This window comes from Cricetulus griseus, chromosome 6, assembly GCF_003668045.3.
Source record: "Cricetulus griseus strain 17A/GY chromosome 6, alternate assembly CriGri-PICRH-1.0, whole genome shotgun sequence".
Classification (NCBI taxonomy): domain Eukaryota; kingdom Metazoa; phylum Chordata; class Mammalia; order Rodentia; family Cricetidae; genus Cricetulus; species Cricetulus griseus.
In genome coordinates, this window is record NC_048599.1 from 145,348,754 (window position 1) to 145,368,614 (window position 19,861).

The following is a 19,861-nucleotide window of genomic DNA, read 5'->3' on the forward strand; positions in this document are numbered from 1 at the left end:
ACACACACACACACACACACACACACACACACACACACACACACACACACACACACACACTGATGCCCACAGCTGTTGTTCCCCTCAGTTTTTGCAGTGATGAGCACTGTATTAGAAGCCTTAAAGCTCCTCTTGTTACCCCTACAACAATTTGTACCCATTTCATAGATAAAGAGTTGGGACTCAGAGAGGTCAAAGTCCAGCTTACAGACTGACACTGTATATTAAGGAGCTGCCAACACCCAGCTGTCAGGGGCTAATAGGGCTGCTGTAGAAAGTGGTGATACCTAAACTCCATGGGGACAGTCCCTGAGTACCTACTATGTGCCAGGCCTACTCTTGGCATTTGCTGTCCCTTGTCTAGAGCCACACTACTCAGCAATAGGGCTGTTGCTACCTGTGTACCTGTCTCAGGGCAGGGTCTTCATGACTCTAGCTCCCCCATGCCTCCCAAGCAGGGCCTGACATGGTGCGTGGAGGCAGGGTCAGACGCTCATGTGAAATGGGATGCGGTGTTCAAAGACTGGCCCTGGGGTGTGTTGCTGTTTCTGGGCACGAGGCTTTGGGGGCTCTAGGCTGCTTCATGGAGCTTTTTGGTACCGCCACCTCATTCTGCTAGATCACTATTTTGCTTCTGTCTTGTCCCAGGTTGCCTGTTCTCTGAGTCTTCTTGGAACAGGGATCCTCCTTGAGGGCCGATGGAAGACTGGGTAGGAGCTTTGTTATCTTCTATTTCTCAGCTTACACATCTCTCAAATGGGGACTCACACAGATGTACCTTGAAGGCCTTAAGAGTTTGTTTTTTGAGACAGGATTTCTCTGTGTAGCCCTGGTTCTCCTGGAACCCACTCTGTAGACCAGGCTGGCCACAAACTCAGAACCTCCTCTGCCTCCTGGTGCTGGGATTAAGGGTGTGCACCCCTACCCAATTACATCAATCACCTGTCCTTTGATGTTTAATGAGATACTTTGAGTCTTGGGTGAGCATGTATCATGTAAAGATCCTAGAAAGAGAACATACCCTTCTCTTCATGTGCAGGCAGAACAAGGTTGAAAGAATGCAGCCCTTTCATAAGTGTGGGGACCCAGAGAGAGGATATTCTGGGGGACTCCACGGCTTTTGCCTTTTCTTGTCTCCCAGAGGGTGCTAATTTTTCCCTGTCCTCTCTAGCCCTCACTATACCCATACCTTCTACTGTCCTGCTGGCGCTGTTTTCCAGCTAGGAATAGGGCCAGGCCCTGGGAGATGGATGCACCAGCATAGGCAGCCAGCCATATCTCATTTATGCATTCGCAATGGCATTGCACCCAGACATAGATGCCGAGCTGGGGTTCCCACATGTCTCTGTGCACATGCATCCCCTGGGCCAGCTACAATGTAGATACTCAGGCTTTACCCTAAAAGCTTGAGTCTTTCCAGGGCCCCGGGAATCTGTATGTCTAATGAACACCTTGGAATAGACCCCAGGCTGTGTGTGGGTCAGGACACAGCCAGGGAGACACCATGACACTGTGACCCATGTGTTAGAACCTCAGCAGTGGATGTCATTTCCAGAAGCAGGAGGACATGGCCAGGGGACTCTCAGGTGTGGGCTGGCCTACAGGCGCAGCAGGAAACCAAATGCCTGATCAGAGCTCAGATGTTCACCAATGGAGGAGCTGAACAGTAAACCAAGAACAGACACATGAGCCCCAGTGACTAACCACATGCCCATGGAGTCAAAAATCTTTCTAGAGATATGATCGAGTTGGTCAGCCTTGCTTGGAACAGGGCAGACCACCTAGGTCCCAGGTACCAACCAGACTCCTGAGCTCTGAGGTTCTAGCCCCGAGCCTCTGTGACTCTCCCTGTCCTCACTCAGAACCACCTGATGCTGGCTTTCACTCATCCCCTCTGCCATTTACTTCATGTCTTCCCATCCAGGGGCCAGCAGCCGCCTTTGCCAGTCTCTAACCCTGTTCACAGGCTGCCAGCTCATCTTCATAAAGTGCCTCCCTAGTTCCCGCCACTCCCCTGTCCAATAACCTTCAATGGCTCCCTCCTGTCCACAGGATCAAATCTAACACTGGCTACTGCCCTGCTCTGCAGTCTCCTGTCCCAGAGTCCCAAGGCAGCCCCTCCAGCCACACTTACTGCCCCAGACCACCCTTCCCAGTCCACATTTAACTCTAAATAGCTCTGCTTGCAGAGATTATCTGCAACGTTGTCCCTGTTTTGCTTGGCTTCAGCTCCCAGCAACCTGCTCACCTAACACAGCACAGACTTTTTGACACACAGGGTCTCTTGTATACCAGGCCAGATGACTTTGAACTTCTGATTTCCCTTGCTCTGCTAGGGGAATCAGTGCTAGGATTACAGGCAATCCCAAGTATGTGTCACTACACCCTGTTTATTCAGTTCTGGGACCAAACTTAGGACCTCTCACATGCCAGGCAACACTGTACCAGTGGTTCTACACCCCCAAACCCTTCATAGATTCTTTTAAAGTATCTTTGGGGGGGGCATGTGTATGCCACAGCATGTGCATGGAGGTCAGAGCACAACTTACACTAGTTGGTTCTCTCCTTCCATTGTGGATTCCAAGGATTCTACCTATGCCATCAGGCTTGCAGCACCCTCACCTGCTGAGCTATCTCACACCGCCAACCCTCCAGCCACACAGATTCTTAACATCTTCTCACAGCACTAGCCAGAGGTCCTTTCCCCTGACAAAAGTCATTCACACTGACTATCAACCCGTTTAACATCTCTGGACCACACTGGGGACTGGGTAGGTTCTTGGATCACTAATGTTTTCGGTGAGACAACTAGACTCAAGCGAGGCTGAGGAGCCTGCTGAGGGTCATACAGCTACAGAGAATTCATGCCAGGACTCCAGAGCAAAAGTCTGGCTCTTGCTCTGTTCCTCCATACCCACTACCAATCTACCAAAGCCTAGCACATAGATCCAAGCCACACATCTGCTGTGGTCCAAACACAAAGACCTCCAGGAGAAGCCACCAGCGAATCTTCATGGGCCTGGTTCCCACCCAGAGGCCCGCATCAACCCTGTTCTTCAAAGGGCATGACTGCGCTGAGGCAAGCATTTAGGTCTTGATAGACTTCGCTGGGACTGAGATGCTGAAACAAGGTCTAGCCTGAGGTTATAGTCAGACAGCAGCAGAGCTCAGACTCCTGGAGCTGCAATGTCCTATTGAAGAATCTGGCTAAGGAAGCTGAGCAGCATGGCCCTCAGCTGGCCTAGTAGGGAGCAGCCATCCAGATGCCCCAGGCTCACCTAACTCCCCCTGCTGAGAGTCCTCTCTCTAGGATGCTTGCCAGGCTGAGTATGCACTGGGTCCTCATCTCTCAGAGGAGCTGCTTGCTTTTCCAAATTATTTATCTCCATCATTACTGCTATTTAAATTTGAATGTGACTTTTGAGAAGATGTGTCTCTGCATCCAAGAGAGCATATCTGTGGGAGGGTGGCACCTAAGTGACCTTCCTGAACTCTTGCAATGCAGGCCAGCCTGACCAGTGCAAGACCAGCTCTGTCCTTCTCCAGGGGTCTGTCATTGCTCACTTATCAGTCTGATGTCCCTCAGGGGGCAGCTGCCCTACCCGCCCCCTCCGGCTCCAGGCCTGCCGACTGGAACCAGACCTGGTGGGGTGGGCAGACGGGCACGTGGGAGGGGGCTGAGCCTCACCACAGGCCCCTTTGCAGTTCAAAGTGACATGCTCAGGCGGCTGTCCCTTCAAAGGGCAGACACAGCCTGCCTCCAGTTGCTGTAGCAGCAGTCCGGAGCCAGGAAGGCTATGCAGGGGTAAAGATGGCCCTGGGAGGTCTGGCTGTGCCCTCTGTCCTTGCTTGCTGGGCCTCTGCTACCCTGGGTAGGAGGGGCATCCCCTGGCTGTCTAGTCCTGGGAAATCACTTTCCCTCCCCGAACCTCCTTGCTCTTATGCAAAGCACACAGAGGGCACTATAGGCACAAGGGTGATAATGAGAAACCCCACCTCAGACCACAGGACACCCAAGTGTGCCTCCCATCAGCTGCTTCCCAGCTATATGACTTGGGGCAAGTCACTGGAAGTTCCTTAAGCTTGTTTCTTAAGAATGCTATGGGGCTAAGATGGAATGACATCATGCCCAATGGAACTCGGCAGGCCACAGATAAACTCCATTAGTACTGAAACATGTCTTGCCTACTGCTGTAGCAGCCCCAGTGAGACTGAAGGGAGGGCTTGGTCCAGGAGCCCACTAGCCTCAAATGCACCCCAATGGGAACTTTGTGAGATAATCACTCTCCAAGTCACACCCCTGGCACCACAGAAGAAACACAGGACTTTTATCAGGAGCGGTCCACTCAGCATACACTAAGCTCCTGCATCAGGTGTCAGGTGGCTGCTAGGGCACCAAACCCAGCAAAGGGCCAGAGAATCGGCCTTCCCAAAGCATCTCCGGAAAGTTCTCTGTGACACAACGCCAGGATTCCACTTTCAATTTCATAGGCTGGCTGGTGACCTTGGACAAATTATTCAACTTCTCTGTGTCTCTTATCTTATCTGAAAATGAAAATAATGGTGGCACCTATGTCAAAATGTCACCGAAGAATGGAAAACCCTCAGAGCTATGCCTCTGGGACTACCAGCTCTAAACAAGCATACAGCTGTGGCTGCTGCTGCTGCAAACTCTCTGGGTCCTGCCCTGCCTGCTAGAAGCCTGTGCAGCTGGGCCCCCTTCTGCCTCTCAGACTTGTGAAGTGTCAGCTACTGAGAGGCATCCTGAGTGCCCTGCAGATCTCAGGCTGCCGAGGGCTTCCCCTCAGCTCTGTTTCCTTAGCAGCTGGAGAGAGTAGAAAAAGCGCTCAGCCCTGCTGGGCTTGTCAAAGCAGGGCTGCTTGACTCGAACCAGGCTTGGATGGTAATTTTGCGGTCATGACAACTATTTTCTTTACATACTGCTATGGAAGGGGGAAACCCCGGTTTGTTTTTTTTAAACATAATTGAAGACACTATCAAGCGTAAATATGCTGGCATTCTTAATAAAAACATGATGGAGGGAAATATTCGAAAGCTCAATAATCAGAAGCAATTTGCGTTGTGCAGGGAGATGTGTCATGTGCCGGCCCCCCTCTCCCTGACTGGGTTCCTTGCAAGACTGGCTTTTGGGCTGGCAACTTTAGACCTATGGCAGAAAATCATGAACAACAGTGGGGCTTGGAGGTAGCCTAAAAAATATCCAGGAAAAGAAAAACACATGCAGGAGAGTGTGGTGCAAAAGTCATATTTCATGCCTGACTTTAGAGATTGTTAATAAGGATTAGAACCATACTCCAGCAGCCCAGCTATCAGTCAAGGCGAGGTAATGAATGCTGCTTCAGATCTCTGCGTGGGGAAAAATGGAAAAGGCAAGTGTCCCCCATTTCACAGCAGAGAGGGCTCATCACAGTGGAACATCCCAGAGGACTTCCGGACCCATGTCCCCAGTCCAGCTGAGACCCGGCTGTTGCTGGCTGTCCCTCCTGATCTGTCGTCAGGCAGATTGGGGGAGCTCTTCTAAATCGTAACAATATCAAATCCCCCCCTTTTTTCAGGATTGGCTAATAAGTATGATTAAGATAACACATCTGAAACCACATGTCCTCAGCTCGGTGTCCAACATGTGGAGGACAGATGTATTTTCCATGCACAGATGACCTAGTCGGCTGCTCCCCTGAGGCAGGGACCCTGGGTGATAGAGCTTGGAGAGGTCTTGGAAATCTACTGGCCCTTGTGGCCCTGGCCAGGCTGCTGGCCTCTCCATGACCCACTGTGGGAATAAAGGGCCAAGTAAGGGTGTCTGGGAGTCATACACAGGATCATGGAAAGAGGCACCACACTCATGCTCACCTACCTCTCACCCTTTAACACCCCAGACTCCCATAGCTCAGAAACCTCAAAACCATTCTACTATCCAGGCCACCTGTCACTAGCTCCCTCTCAGGAGCTAGGAGCCTGACACCTCAGGCAAGCCTGGACAACAGTTCTACGAAGAAATGCAAAGTGCTAACCCCCACAGGTGTGCGAAGACCTGGCAGTTGCTTCCAATCAGGTACCACAATGCAGGAAACCTAGAAAGGCACCTGGCCTCCATTCTTCCCTTGCTTCAAGGATCTACCCCCCACCCCCCACCCGCCCCAAGTCAGGGTTTCTCTGTGTAGCCCTGGCTGTCCTGAAACTCACTCTGTAGACCAGGCTGGCCTCGAACTCAGAGATCTGCCTGCCTCTGCCTCCTGAATGCTGGGATTACAGGAACCACCCTGCTCATTCATTCACTCTTTAATGGGGTTGGACAGGCTGCCCCACTACTGCTTGGATTTGAATGTCTGGCCTAGCTGAGTTTGAAATCTGAAGAGCCTCCCTCAAACATGGCAGTGGCCTACATCCTGGCTTGTGGTCTTAAAGATGGGACCTCAGAGCCTGCAGCCTCTCTCCTAGGTGCTGGGGGCTCTCCACCTACACAGACACTGCTTACAGACTGACCATACCTTCAGGGTCTTCAGACTACTGCATAATTTCCCAGCTGAAATTTCTTTAAGATCTTTGAAGAAAAGTGGGACAGTGGTGGCACATGTCTTTAGTCCCAGCACTCAGTGGGCAGAGGCAGGCAGATCTCTGAGTTTGAGGCCAGCCTGGTCTACAGAGCAAGTTCCAGGACAACCATGGATACCCAGAGAAACCTTGTGTCAGAAAATAAAAATCAAACAAACAAAGTGATAAGACCCAACTCTGGGTGGGGCATTGCCCCAGGAGTGACCACTTCTTATAGTACAGTAAGCAGCAAGCCTCTGGGAAATCACCAGAGGGCTTCCCTCCCTAAACGGTCCCTGGGCCACTTTAGGCCAATGAGCCCAGCCCTGGCTTCTTCCCAAGCCAGTCTGTCCTGGTAGCTCAATGCAGCCGTAGGCCTCTGTCTCATGACCGCTGCTTTCTGACCCCTACTAGAGCTCTACAGTGGTCTTCCCCAAGACCCAAGGCCTCTTGTCCCTTCCCAATAAAGGAGCCCCGGGCCAGGGGGCAGATACTGTGAGCCTAGGGTGCGGCCTGCAGGCTGGCTGATAGGAACCATCTGCGTTGTCTTAGACTGCCCCTCTGCCCACTGTCCCTCTGAACTCGGCCGGTTCCCGCGGGCCGTTTGATGCTCGAAGGGTCACAGACCCCCGCACACAAATCACTACCGAGGGGCTGGGGGTGGGGTGGAGGCGCTGAAACCTAATCCACAAAGTTTGCCATGCCGCAGGCTCACTCCTTCCCTCTGTGCTTAACGCCCCCTCCCTTTCCAAACAAGCCTTATTTTTTCTTGCCAAAAAAACAAAAGTCGGTATCAAGTGTTTCGAGGGAGAAAGTCTCCCTCGCAGCAGCTCCCACCCACCCCTTACCAAGGAGAAGGGCCTGCCACTTGGCTGAGCCAGGGACTGCAAAGGGGCTCAGAGAAAGGATCCTGGGAGGTTAGCCTTAAGTTGTCAGGTCCATTGGTCTCTGGCCCCAACTGCCACATATTCTACCAGTCAGACCCTGTAGCCCTGCAAGCCCATTCCTCTGCAATCCTGATCCCTCCTCCAATGAATCTCAGCAAGCCAGAGAAAGATAGGAACATTCTCTTACTCCATAAAACAGCCCTAACCCGTCTCTTTCTGGAGGGGATATCCTACCCTTAGTTGTTCATCTCAGTGTCCTGAGGTCGGGCTCAGGCACGGGAGGAGATGGAACTGCAAGTATCCCAACCTGCCAGGGTACATGAGCCCTTGGCACAGCCAAAGAGCTTAGGAAAGAGACCAGGGATCCTGGCATGAGACACAAATTCCTGCAAAGTTCCTCCTTCCTCTTCTTGAAGGCCTTGGGCTAAAATCCTGGGGACTATGGATGACTACAGCGGGGCAAAGCAGACCTCTGGGAACCCAGGAGCACAAGCATTTTTTACTTGCTAGGTATCAGTGGTTTTTTTGTTTGTTTGTTTGTTGTTGTTGTTGTTGTTGCTTTCAGTAGAATGCACGACCCCCCTGAACCATGCTTGCCCTGTTCTCCCGGGGCCCCCAGGCTCCCCACTGTGCCTAGAAGTTGCTAAGTCCTTGCATTCTAGCTGGCCTGTGACAGCTGCAGTTCTTCTAGTCTACGCAGGCTTCTGGGGTTCCTAGAGGTGGCAGCAAGGGCCGGCTGAGTTTCCCCTGGAGCGGCTGAACGGTGGGGTGAGGGAGTGGTAGATGCGATGGAGAATAAAGGCGCCAGTGCCCTGGTTGAGAAGCGGGTTTCTGCGGGGGTCGAACAAAGGAATTTGGCCTCTAAAGAAAGGGGCTGAGCTCACAGCTGGGAATGCCAGCTCCAGTCCTGAGGGAGTTTCAGAACTACCGCATTAGTACCGAGATTCTAACGAAATCTGCCCCTTTTAGGACCGGAGTCTCCACTGCTGCTCTATGTTGGCTTTTAGCAGACTTGTCTTGACTAGGATGGTAGTTACATGCTCTTCCTTACTGGAGGCCCCAAATACCCTACTCTGAGGTACCCTCTGCTTGCGGGTCTATGTCTCCATTTCCCAGATGCTGCCAACCGAGGTTTCCATGTTCACTTTCCTCTCCTATTTCTTTTAGCCGGCTCAAGAGGCCCTAGGCACCGTTAAACGAAAAGCTGGTAGAGGGGACTCTGGGGCCCTCCACGGCCCCCCTCCTCCGGTCACCCTCGGAAGGGGTGGAGGGGACACGGTTGTAAGGTGTTCAGCCTCTTTTCTCTGCTTGGCATGAATAAGGGGATTAGGGCGGCAGGTTTCCGTCGGTCACTCGGTGGGACAAAGGGCCCCGCGGTTTGAACGGTCAACTTCTGATTAAACGCCAGAGCCCTGTCACTCAGCACCAGGCTAGGTACTTGTGTTCCTGACATAATCTTATTAGAAGATAAAACCAGAGAAATCCTTTTTTCATAATGAAAAGTTACATTTAATGGCTGCACTCGTCCCCCACACCCTCCCGAACCCTTCCCGCCTTCCCCGGTTGCTGTTGGATATGGTTCGCCTGTAATTGGCATTTAAAGCACCAAGTCCGGGAGAAAAACGGGGTTTAGGGTTTTTGTAATCCCCTAAACTGTCTTTGTTCGAAATCTCCACAGATACAAGTCTGTTAAGGGTAAATATTTGTGGATTGATACAACCACCCCCACCCCTGCAAACCAAATCTGGAAAGGGGGGGGAACCCTCCAGCTACGGTGTTGCTACACAGGAGGAGGGGGCCCAAGTCTGTCTGCGCACACAGCGGTTCTGGGGACTCTGCTGCGGGCCCCTTCGCCAGCATAGGGACTTCGGACATTTGGAGGGGGTGTTCTTACTGACTTACCCTATTCCCTAGATCAACAAACCTCCCCGATTTGCTTTCGTGCTTGCCTAAAGGGGTGAGCTGGAGGGCTGTGGGGGGATCTTAAAGCTGGCTCTCCCCACCCACTCCGTCCAGCAGGACCCTCCAGTGGTTCCAAGGCAGAGCCATTCCACCACTCCGTGTAGGGGCTCTATCCCACAGGGCATCCCGGGACTCTAGCCCCGACGAGCCTCCAAGCTTCCGAAGATCCCTCAACTGAGAAGGAACCCAAGGGCTGCGGCGGAGCCCAGGGCTTCGGGCTCCAGCCCAGCCCGTCCTGGATCGGATCGGATTCCTTCATAAATCAGTGGCTGGGTGAAAGGGCTGCGCGTTAGAAAGGGCAGGACCGTGTGCGCGTATTAGAGCGCGCGGTTCCCAAATCCAGGCTAAACCCTTGGTGACACTGAAATTCATCAACCACTGCCAATGCCTCGGCTCCATCTACCGAGGAGCCCGAGAGCCTGCACACCCTAGCTGCCTCACTCCCTGGAAAAGAGAATCCGGGCAGGAACCGCTAAGAGTTGTGTCTGGAATATAGGGCAGGCCCAGGCTTCCGTGAGCCGCCTTGCCAGTCCCGCTGGCAAAGGGAACTCTCCCCTCTGTGAAGGAGTTATTCTAACCTTTCTGTCCTCTGGTCAGGGCTGGCCCCTCAAGAGCACTCAGCCCAGGGAGGGCAGTGACCCACCCCACCCCCAACCCTTCCAGGCGGGCTCTCAGAAGATAGGTACAATTGTTCAGACTCAGCATCTGGGGCTTCAGCAAGTCAGGAGGGAAGGAAGGCCCTCACCCACAGGTCCAGCCGGGGGCCAGTGGCCTCCACAGGCACTCAACAAGTACAATTTCTTTCTAGAAGCAATGCTACCGCTCGCCCACTGCGCCCAGCCCTGCTGGGCTCTTGAAAGTTCACTTGCAGTGGTTAAGTCCCAGGGTGTTAGAGAAAACGGTCCCATCGAGCCTGCCAATCATGGCGGCCATCCATCCGTAGGCTGTATGTGGTGAGAAACATGCATATTTCCTTCTCGATGTCCTTCAGACATTGGCCCCAGTACTGGTTAAAAAGCAAAAGGTGGCTCCACACAGGGTAGACAATACAACAATGGTTTCTGCCTCCAGCGTATGTACTTCCCAGTAGGAAGGAAGAAAGCACACCTTGACTGAGTGCCCAAAACAGGCTGGCACCTTCTGAGTTTGTTTCACTTTGTTCTGGGAACAACCCTGTGAGGTAGGACCTGTCATCCCCATTCCAAAGAGGAGGAGGTTGAGGGTCAGATCATGGCTCCAGTCACTTGGAGAAGGTTAAGGTCTGTATCCCCAAACTGCATTTGCTAGCAACCTTGTTTTGTCTGTTCGTTTGTTTTGTGGTTTTTGTTTGTTTAGACAACAGCACTTCTCTCAGAACTCAGGTTACCCTACATACAACAACATCTCAGTCCTCTGATTTCTACCCTGGCCTCAACTAGCTGGGATCCACAGTAACTGCAACAATCTCAGTGCCACTTGACCATAGTTCCCCCCTGCAAGCGACAGGTGGGGAAGAGGGAAACACAGTCACCTCCAGCATATCCTAGCCCAGTGCTGCCCCAGCAAGGTGGGAGTGTGAGAGAAAGCATCTACAAGGTGCTGGGAGCTGGTGGCCCAGTGTTGTGGGGTCACCTACCTTCCCAGCATCTTTGTTCATTTAAGCAGCTTCTCCTGCCACTTTGATGGGCACTTCTGCTATTTGGGCAGCCATGAGCATTCTTCCTCCTCAGCCAGCAATCTGTCTACAGTCTGTGCCTGCACACATGCAAGTGTGTGAGGGCCTCTTTCAAGCACAGGCAAGACAGGAAGCAAGCACCTCTGTGTCTTTTAGAACCAGACCCCAGAAAAGAGGGTTTTTTTTTTTGTTTTTGTTTGTTTGTTTTTTTTTTCCTTCAGCACACCAAACATCAGGCTAGCCAGGTGTCCTGCCATCAACCAGTCCTGGAGTCTAGGGTCACATGGAGCCAGGCACTCCCTGAGGTTCTGTTGCCTCAGTGTGTCCACACAACCTGAGTCCCCCATCCTCCTCCAGGGCTCCCAGGGTCAGCAGGGCAGTCAGGGGGCTGCCAGTCATGGAGCTGAGATGGAGACAATATTGCCCTGAGAATAACAAAAGAGGGCTCATGTGAGAATTTATTTGAACTGATCAGAGCCAAGCAAAAGGGAAAGGCCATTGAGGAAGTACTGTCAGCCAGGCCTGAAACCCAAGAAAGATGCCATTGGGAACACAGTGGCCCCTTATGCCCCACCACTCCATGCCCCGGCGGTAGTTAGAGCAAACACAGGCCCTTCACTGCCTGTCACTTACACCTTTCCCCCAAATTACACAAACTTTGAAACATTTTTCTAGAAGAAGATGGATGCTTCAGGAGACTTGAGGTCAAGGCTGGGCTGTTTAAAGTATATTATTAACAAATAAACATTTACTGCAGGGGAAAAAAGGAGGAGGAGGAGGAGGAGAAAAACTCTATAGGCCACCAGGGAACCAAATCATGTTGCTTTTGGCATCAAATGACAGGAGACATTTATGACATGAATGGAGAACACCAGCGACTGATAGGAAGGCAGCGTCTGCCACTTTACTTCCCCTGCCTTTGGAATCAACCTTTTCAGCTCCCCCCCATTACCGTCACCTCTCCACTTCTGACCCAAGTGGTAATAAATAGACAGAATTTGGATTTTGCTCTTTGCTGCCCTCCACGCAGGATCTGGGGATTGTAGAACGCTGAAGATCTTCTGGCTGGGTTGGTCAGAGAGCCAAGGACCTGGAGTCCTGGCCACCTCAAAACTGACTGAAAGCTCACACCCAGCTCTGAGGATGGGTGGACCTTCCTCCCTGCCTCCATACCCCAAGCCAAGGACCAACTGTGGTGTCCAACAAATTGGAAGCTGTAACTCATGTCATTGGGAGTGTCCTCTATCCTTCGGCCAAAGTGGTGCCGAAGTTGTTGGATTGTGTTTATTCATATTTCTCACCCTGACTGTCTCCTTCCCTCACTGTGTCTGCCTCTGTCTTTTTAAAAAACCTGCATAGTCACAAGCCCCTCAGGGAAGTTATGCTAGCCCATCACAAATAGAAACTTCACAAGGCCACAGAGTCTGTCTTCCAGCCTTCTGGAATGCTCTGCCACCATTAAGCCTGTTTTCCTTCTGAGTGAAGTCCCCCCAAGATCAGCCTTGTAGATGTAGGTTGAAGTTTCTTGTTTGCGTTGCAGCAATTATAAGCTGGGACTGTTCTTCAAATATAAAACCCTATTATTGACTATGCTTTTCCTAGTAATATGCAGGCCCCAGGATGCCCATTGTTTCCTCCGTGGAAATGATGGTTCTCTGGGCCAATGAGAAACACAGCCACATGCTAGCCCCAAATGCTAACACACTGTTGGCATCTGCACCCATCCTCACAATCATAAGTTTCTCCAACACGATAGCAGAGGCTAAAGGATGCCTTCAGAATGAAACACTGACAGACTGCTCCACCGGGTGTCCCTTGAAATCCTCACAGCCACCCTGCAAGGTGATGTCATCTTGCTCAGTAGAGACAAGGACGGGGTGGGCTGCCATTTAGCTGAGTGCTGGGGCTGTGGGGTGAACCTGTCTGTGTCGTGTCTAAAGCTCTTTTTGTAGCAGAGGGAGGCAGGACCTTCACAGTGTCCTCTCAGGAAAAGGGAAATGGTTTCCCTGGGGACAATGCTGATCTATTTAGAGAGAAACCTGTCTGCAGTCTGGAGAATATCTTTGGAGACAAGGCTTTCCCTGCAAATGCAACCCGGAGGACAGCAATAATTTCCGAAGTGTAACAACGTATCAGCAAAGACACCAGCTCCTTTGGGCACCTAATCTAGAGAGTCTATAAGAATACTTTCTCAGGTAGGCAGGTCTTGGTTACACAGCAGAGGGTCAGGTAGGTGCCTGGTGACTGTGGTTCTAAGGTTGGCATGAGGGCAGGAAGAAGCCTGGACCTTCCAATCACATACGATAGATCCTCACAGCCCCATCCCCCCTGGAGAAAAACACTGCAAACAAATAAGGCCACAGCAGCTCAGAGCCTTGGGAATAGAGGGTGAGCCAGGAGTCGGGCAGTGAATAATGCTTTCCTTCAGCCCCAGATGCCTGCATGGCAGGAAGGGTTTCCCTCACCTCCAGCCCACAGAGGAGGTGCTGGGTTAAATATACAGGCTCCCTCAAAGGGACCGAGGATCCCGGGACTGGCGCTGGCAGTGGGAGCCCTTCAGCTCTTAGGGCTCCAGAAAGAATACCCCTAGGTCCTCTAGTAAGGCTACTTACTGGCTGCTTTTCCTAAGCAGGTTTCTGGAGAGACCCGGTACCCCAGACAGTGGACTGGAGTGTCTGCAACTCTAAATTATTCTGATACAGCGGCTGAGATTTGCAGGCTGGGGTTCCCACCGTTAAGTGGGTACTGATGGTGAGTGGTACCCGAGTACACCTAAGGAAGAGGCCTTCCTTCCAAGCTGGGAAACGAAACCCAGGATCGAGAAAGGGCCAGGAGCCTGGGTCTGCTCCGCAGAAGCCACACTGACACAAGCGGGGCCGAGGTGAGCCTCCCGATCCAGGAAAGCATTTGCCAGGGTAAACACTTCCGAGGAAAAGAATGTGCTGGGAAGAGCCGCGTTGAGCCACTTTGCGGCCGCAGCCAGCCGGGAGAAATGTTTTAAAAACCAGTTCAGGACTCAGAAGGCTTTTTGTCAAAGTCATAATGGATGCCCATTTCTGCCGCCGAGTGGGTACCCTACTTGGGAGGACTAGCAAGGCATCCCCAGCATTTTCAGTAAAACCAGGAAGGTCGCAGCACCCGAGGTTTGGGCACCCCGGCAGGCCCCTTACAAGCGGGTGGAAGAGCTCCGGGTAGGAGCTCCGCATCCCCCCAAGCACAAAGGCTCCTGCGCGCACACCTACTATTCCCCAGACCCCGGAGCTGCTCTACAAGCCCTCAGACTCCATTGTGTGACAGATTTTTGGACTCTCCCACCGACCCTCCCCGCTTCCGGAGCCTCCTCCAGGAATCCACCACCTCCTTAGGACAGAAACCTTTTCCAGACGAGCGTTCGGAGCTAGTGAGCGACAGCCGGCAAGAGAAGGGAGTTACATAATTCGATTTCACCAAACTGCCAAGAAAAACAATATATATTGGGGAGGGAGGTTGTCGGGGTTTTTTTTTTTTTTTTCCTCACAGTTTCTCTGGTGGAAGACACAGCGTGTTCGCGATTTTGCAGAGGCCGTGTGTTTTCCCGGTTTCTCACCGGTTTTCCATTCGAAATAGGCCGAGGTGGTGGGTTTTCCCTCCCCCTTCTTTGAAGGAGTCCCCGAAATGCACATAAGGACAGGAAAAAAAGGAGAGTTTTCAGGTTACAAACAAAAACCGTCCAAGTTCTGCGGCCCGCATTTCCCTAGCTCTGCCAGGCCTGCGAGTTGACTTTTATCAAATGTCCTAAGTGTTCCCAATAGCCAATTAATCGCCCCTGTGGTGCGTAAAACAACTTCGCGCTTTTGGGTGCCTGCGATCGTTGAGAACAAACCGAAAGGAAGAAGACACATCAAAAACCCAGCAAACTCTTCACAAGGATCAACTCTGCCGTTCCGCTCAGCCGGTTGAGGAGTGCCTTTTATAAAAGTTTTGTGTGTGTGTGTGTGTGTGTGTGTGTGTGTGTGTGTGTGTGTGTGTGTGTGTGTGTGTGTGCTGTAAATTTCCCAGTGCCAGGGAGGCACACTCAAAATCAAGAAAGTACGTCTCCGCACCCATTTGGCTTAATTCTCGTCTGAAAAGCATTTGTGCACACATGAAATAAATATGTATGTGGGATTCTCAAAGAAAAAAAATATGAATAAAAATATTTTTTATTGTGTAAAAAGAACATTGTTTCCTTGTGAGTTCTCAGGGAGTCTGCCTGATTTCCTACTCCCTGCAAAACGCTGCCAGGAGACCCTGGGGATTTGTCCCCAAGATTGTGTTGATAACCACTACCCTACCTAAGCACACCAGGAGGCCCGCCTATAGCAGATACTTAATTGTCATTATTGTTAGAAAGAAGGAATGCTGGAGGAGGGAAGGGGGAGAGGAGAGGACAAGACAGACTCTTCTCTCCCAGGCTTCCTCTGGGGATGCACACTCCAAACTCAGGAACCCAAGTCCTGGGAACCAAACTCCTTCCCAGCACCAGGGTTTGCACCTAGGTAGTGTGGTGGTATTTTTGTTTTCTTTCAAAAACAAATATCTGTGGGACAAAGAAGCTGCAAATGTTTAACTGCTTTGTAAAGTGGGGAGGTTGGTCACTCATCTCTCTAAGGCAAAATTCAGTTCCTGTTGCTATTTTGTGGCTGAGCCAGAAGGACTTGGGAGGCATCCTTGTCCTCTTTTAGGAGAAGCTCCATAGTGACCCTAGAGGCAACTATGTATAAAAGGTAGCAACGTCTTTCCAGTGTTAAAATAAAAAAAAAAATTAAAACCACCCCAAAGTTTCAGAGGGCCATTTCTGCGTTCCCAGACCTCTTAGAAAATGCATGTGTGAGGCTGCTGAGGTCTGTGGCTAAGCAGGATATAAGCGGTACTCCTAGAGCCCAGCCGGGGAGTACATCCCATAGAGGGGCTGCCTGAGTCACTCCAGGTTCCCAACCATTGCTACTCCATTTTATCTGTGCTGCTGTATGCACAGCTGTGGGTGAGCAGACTGATGTGGCCTTTTCTCCAGGAACTAGACAGAGTTCAAGGGCACAGACAGGCACGGCATGGCATCAACAATGTGCCTCAACCTGGGGACCGCCATACAGAGGGTCAGGCCTACACTGTATTATAGGACCAACAAAGGGACAGACAGGTCTTTGAAACCCACCCCAATTCTTTCTCATAGGAAACACCACCCTACTCCAGCCACCAAAAAGAGCGAGGCGCAAAAAGCAATTTCTGCCAGCTCCCCAGTTCCTGGGTACACTACTGATTAACCAAAGCCCTGTGCTGGGCTCTGGTTGAAGTCTTAGCATCTCCAGGGCCCAATCAAAGAGTCCAGCTGCCCCTCTTTACACTAGTCCCTGGATTTGGTGACAATACTTTGGCTGCACTGACCACTTGGCACACATAGGCCCCCTTTTTCTCCAAAGGCTTTGACGACGCTCAGACCACCAGCCCAAAACACCTGAGCAGGTTATCTGCCCTGCAGCCCCATCAGACACCTTTCTGAGCACCACTTACAAGTACACACACACACACACACACACACACACACACACACACACACACACACACACGTCCCTGCAACTCTACTTCCAAATCCCCACACCTTTCTCCCCACCGAGGCTCCTCATTGCCACCCCCCCACCCCCGCCATTGCACTTCCAGGTCATAAGAAAAAGCCTGCATCTGCTGTGATCTGTCCCCAGCTTCCAGTTATTCACATTCACCGTGCCAGCCTTAGCATAGAAGCCAGCAGGTAGGGCCCAACACACTTCAATAGTATCCACCACTCTTTTCCACTACACTCCGAGAAACGAGGCTGTCTGGGGAGGCCTGACTCCTTCAGTCCACCACGCCAACTAGGATCTCTAGGTGGCAGCTTCCTAGACAGATTGATTCTCCAGCTAAGAAAAGTCGTAAGGGCAAAATTCCCGTATGAAAGGGTTTAGGAAGATGGACACCCTTTCCCCTTTATCAGAGAATAAAGTGCAAGAAGGAACCAGGCAGGGTGGGAAAGCTCCCTGCCTGTACCGCAGTCGGGGTTCGGCACCCACCTCCCTGCTCCAGGAATCCCAGGTGCTCCTGGACTGGGGAAGCACACAGTCAGGCTTGGCTCTCTAAAGCAATGCCTTTCTTGGAAAAGAAATTCTTGGTTCCCACTTCAGGCCTTAGTGGGGCCAAGCCCTCTCCCAGGACAAGTATCATATCCACCAGTCTGCCCAGGGCTTTGTCTTGTACCCCAATTCAGTCACTCCGCGCAGATTTCCGGGACAACAGATGGCACCTAGGGGCCACCCCACCAGTGTCGGCTGGGATGCGATGGTCTGCCCCAGCCCGGAGACACGCAGCCCTTTGCGCCCTCCGAGCTGCCGGGCCCAGTGGAGCGCAGAGCCGGCCGCAGGGCGGCGTGGGCCCTTCCCGGCAGGGACCGGCCAGGCTGGAGTGCTGGTCCGTGGCGGGGAAAGAGAGGAGGGCGAGAGGCGCTTACTGTTGGTAGTCTTGTTTGCAGTACAGTTTCCGATCCCGGAAGTAGCAGCTGGTGGTGAGGGCTTGCTGACATGCCGCGCACTGCAAACACTCCTCGTGCCAGGACGACTCGTTGACTCGCATCAGGAAGCGGTCGGAGATGGGCCGCTGGCAGCCCTCACAGACGGCGGGATGCGGGCAGTCGGAGCCTGCAGCGCACAGGGCGAGAGCCGGGCCGTCAGCGACTCCTGGCCCAGTCCGGGAGCGCCACCCTTCGCCGGAGGAACCCCAGCCACCTCGCCAGAGACCGGGCAGCCATAGACAGCACGTCCCTGTCCGTAAGATGGGACGCAGAGAGGCCGAGGGCCTGCAGCCTTGGCTGGGCACTGTGCTCTCCCCGGCTGCGGAGATCCAAGGAGAAGGAGCTCCGCGCGGGGTGGCGGGCTGGAACCCAACCAGCCAGGTGAGGCCCGGGCACTCGCAGGCTGACACGCCCCCGATGCTGATCGTGCCTTCTGCCCCAAGACCCGTGGTTTGGATGGACCAGGGGATTTTTTTTTTTCTTCTAGAAGTTCCCCTTCCCTAAGTGACCTGGCACCTCTCCCGGACTCCAAGGTGACAATTTGATCCTCCATCATCCCTGCCACCCGCTTCCCAACCCAGTCCCGTCCAGAGTAGCAGTTCTAGAACCCAGACCCGTAGAGGATGGCGTGAGTGACGGCTGAGGCTGTTCGGTCCTCTGTCTGGGTGATGTCCCTGCATGTTGTCCCTTCGGGGGAGCCTGTCTAGGTGTGCTTGTTGCCCCTCCGGTGGTCTTTCCAGGGATCCGGACCCCCTCCCCACGTCCTACAAACCCATTTTCTTTATCCTTTGGCTCTCACGCTAGTGTCCACAGCGGCACGATGGCCCTAACACTGACCAGGACTACTCGAGCGTTGTGACCCAGCACTCACCCAGCAGCACCCCCAGGGTGGCGGGCCCGGGGCGCAGGGTGTGCTCCTCCATCTTGATGCCGTCCAACATCTTGGCGCAGTCCGTCTGCCCGCGAGGGAAGCACCTCTCCAGCGACTCGGGACCTGTTGCTATATCCATGGGACGCCGGGCGCTCTGCAGACCTTGCCGGCCGGGCCGCTCGCCCTCCCGCCCGTCCGCCCGCTCCGCTGCAGCCGGGGAGGCAAGGCGCCTGCCGGGTCGGGGCCGCCCGCTGCCCCCGGCGAGCGTGGAGCAGCGGCGTGCTGGCCCCGGGCCCCGGCGTCTTGCGGGCGGGCCTGGGCGGCTGGCAGCTCCGCGCGCGCCGCGCTCTCCGGGCCACTCGCAGCCACGCGCGCCCGCGGTTTGCCTGTCACCTGCTTGTCAGTCCCGGGTCCCGGCTGCTGCGGTTGGCGGCACGCGGAGACGCCGGGAGGAGGCGGCGGCGGCGGCGAGCGGGGGAGGGGGCGGGGGTGCAGGGGCGGCCCCGCGGGCTGGGGGGGGCGCGGAAGGCGCAGCGGGGTCCCGGGAGGGGCGCAGCAGGCCGCGGGGCTCCGGGCGCGCTCCCCGCACTACTCCAGTGCCATGGTGCGCCCAAGGAGCCGCTCGGTTTAGAGCTGGGGTTGGTGGCGGAGGGATACTCCGGCCGGGAGCCGCCTCACCCCTCCTCAAACTTCCTGACATTTGAACTCATTGGTGCTCCTCGTATCACTGCGCCGGGATGAGCCGGCTGCTCCACGTCAAATAGTGCCGTCGCCGCCCCCCCCCTCCCCGCGGGAGGGATCCCTGAGCCCCCGGCCTGCACCCTGCACCGCGCCCCGGCCCCGGCCAGCCATTCTGCCCACCCTTGGCAGAAGTTTGGGTAGCCATCGAAACAAACCCTGTGCCCCACCCCTCTTGAAAAATTGATTTGGGAGTTTGGGAAATCAGGCTTTTTTCCCCTTTCTTGCATTTTTTATTATTAATATTTTTGTGTAAAAAAAAAAAGGCTCCAACGTTCAGAGGAGTGGCCCCGAGTGAGGCCAGACTGTCCGGACGGCGGGGAGCGCAGTGACTATTCCAGGGGACTGCGCCAGGCAGGAACAGCTGCACGGAGACCCCGACTTGTCCGCGAAGGTAGGTCGCAGGGTCTGAGTTGGTGTCCCCTCGCCCGTGAGGCAGAGCCTGCATCAGATAGCTCCGTACGCAGAGAGGGATGGCTCCCGGGATCCAGGGATGGAGAACAGCAAGTGGCGAGAACGGCTCTCCCTGGACTCGCCAAAAAGAGCCCTGGCCTGGGGACAGAGGCAGAAGGGCTGCAGTTTGAATGAGGAGTCCTAAAAACCTTGGACTGGCAGAAATAAGGCAGGAGAGTGAGCTG

At 53.6% G+C, this 19,861-nt stretch overlaps 1 protein-coding gene across 3 annotated transcripts in view; it reads right to left on the reverse strand.

Moving 5' to 3' along the window:
- The window catches only part of Lmx1b (LIM homeobox transcription factor 1 beta), a 79,057-nt gene extending 60,433 nt beyond the window's left edge, over positions 1-18,624 (reverse strand). For all 3 annotated transcript variants that reach the window (XM_027423743.2, XM_027423742.2, XM_035446649.1), the window contains exons 1-2: positions 18,486-18,624; positions 17,555-17,741 (exon numbers count right to left, since the gene is read on the reverse strand). In XM_027423743.2, the coding sequence (XP_027279544.2) occupies positions 17,555-17,741; positions 18,486-18,624 (326 nt within the window). The remainder of the gene's footprint in view (positions 1-17,554; positions 17,742-18,485) is intronic.
- Between the last annotated feature and the right edge of the window lie 1,237 nt (positions 18,625-19,861).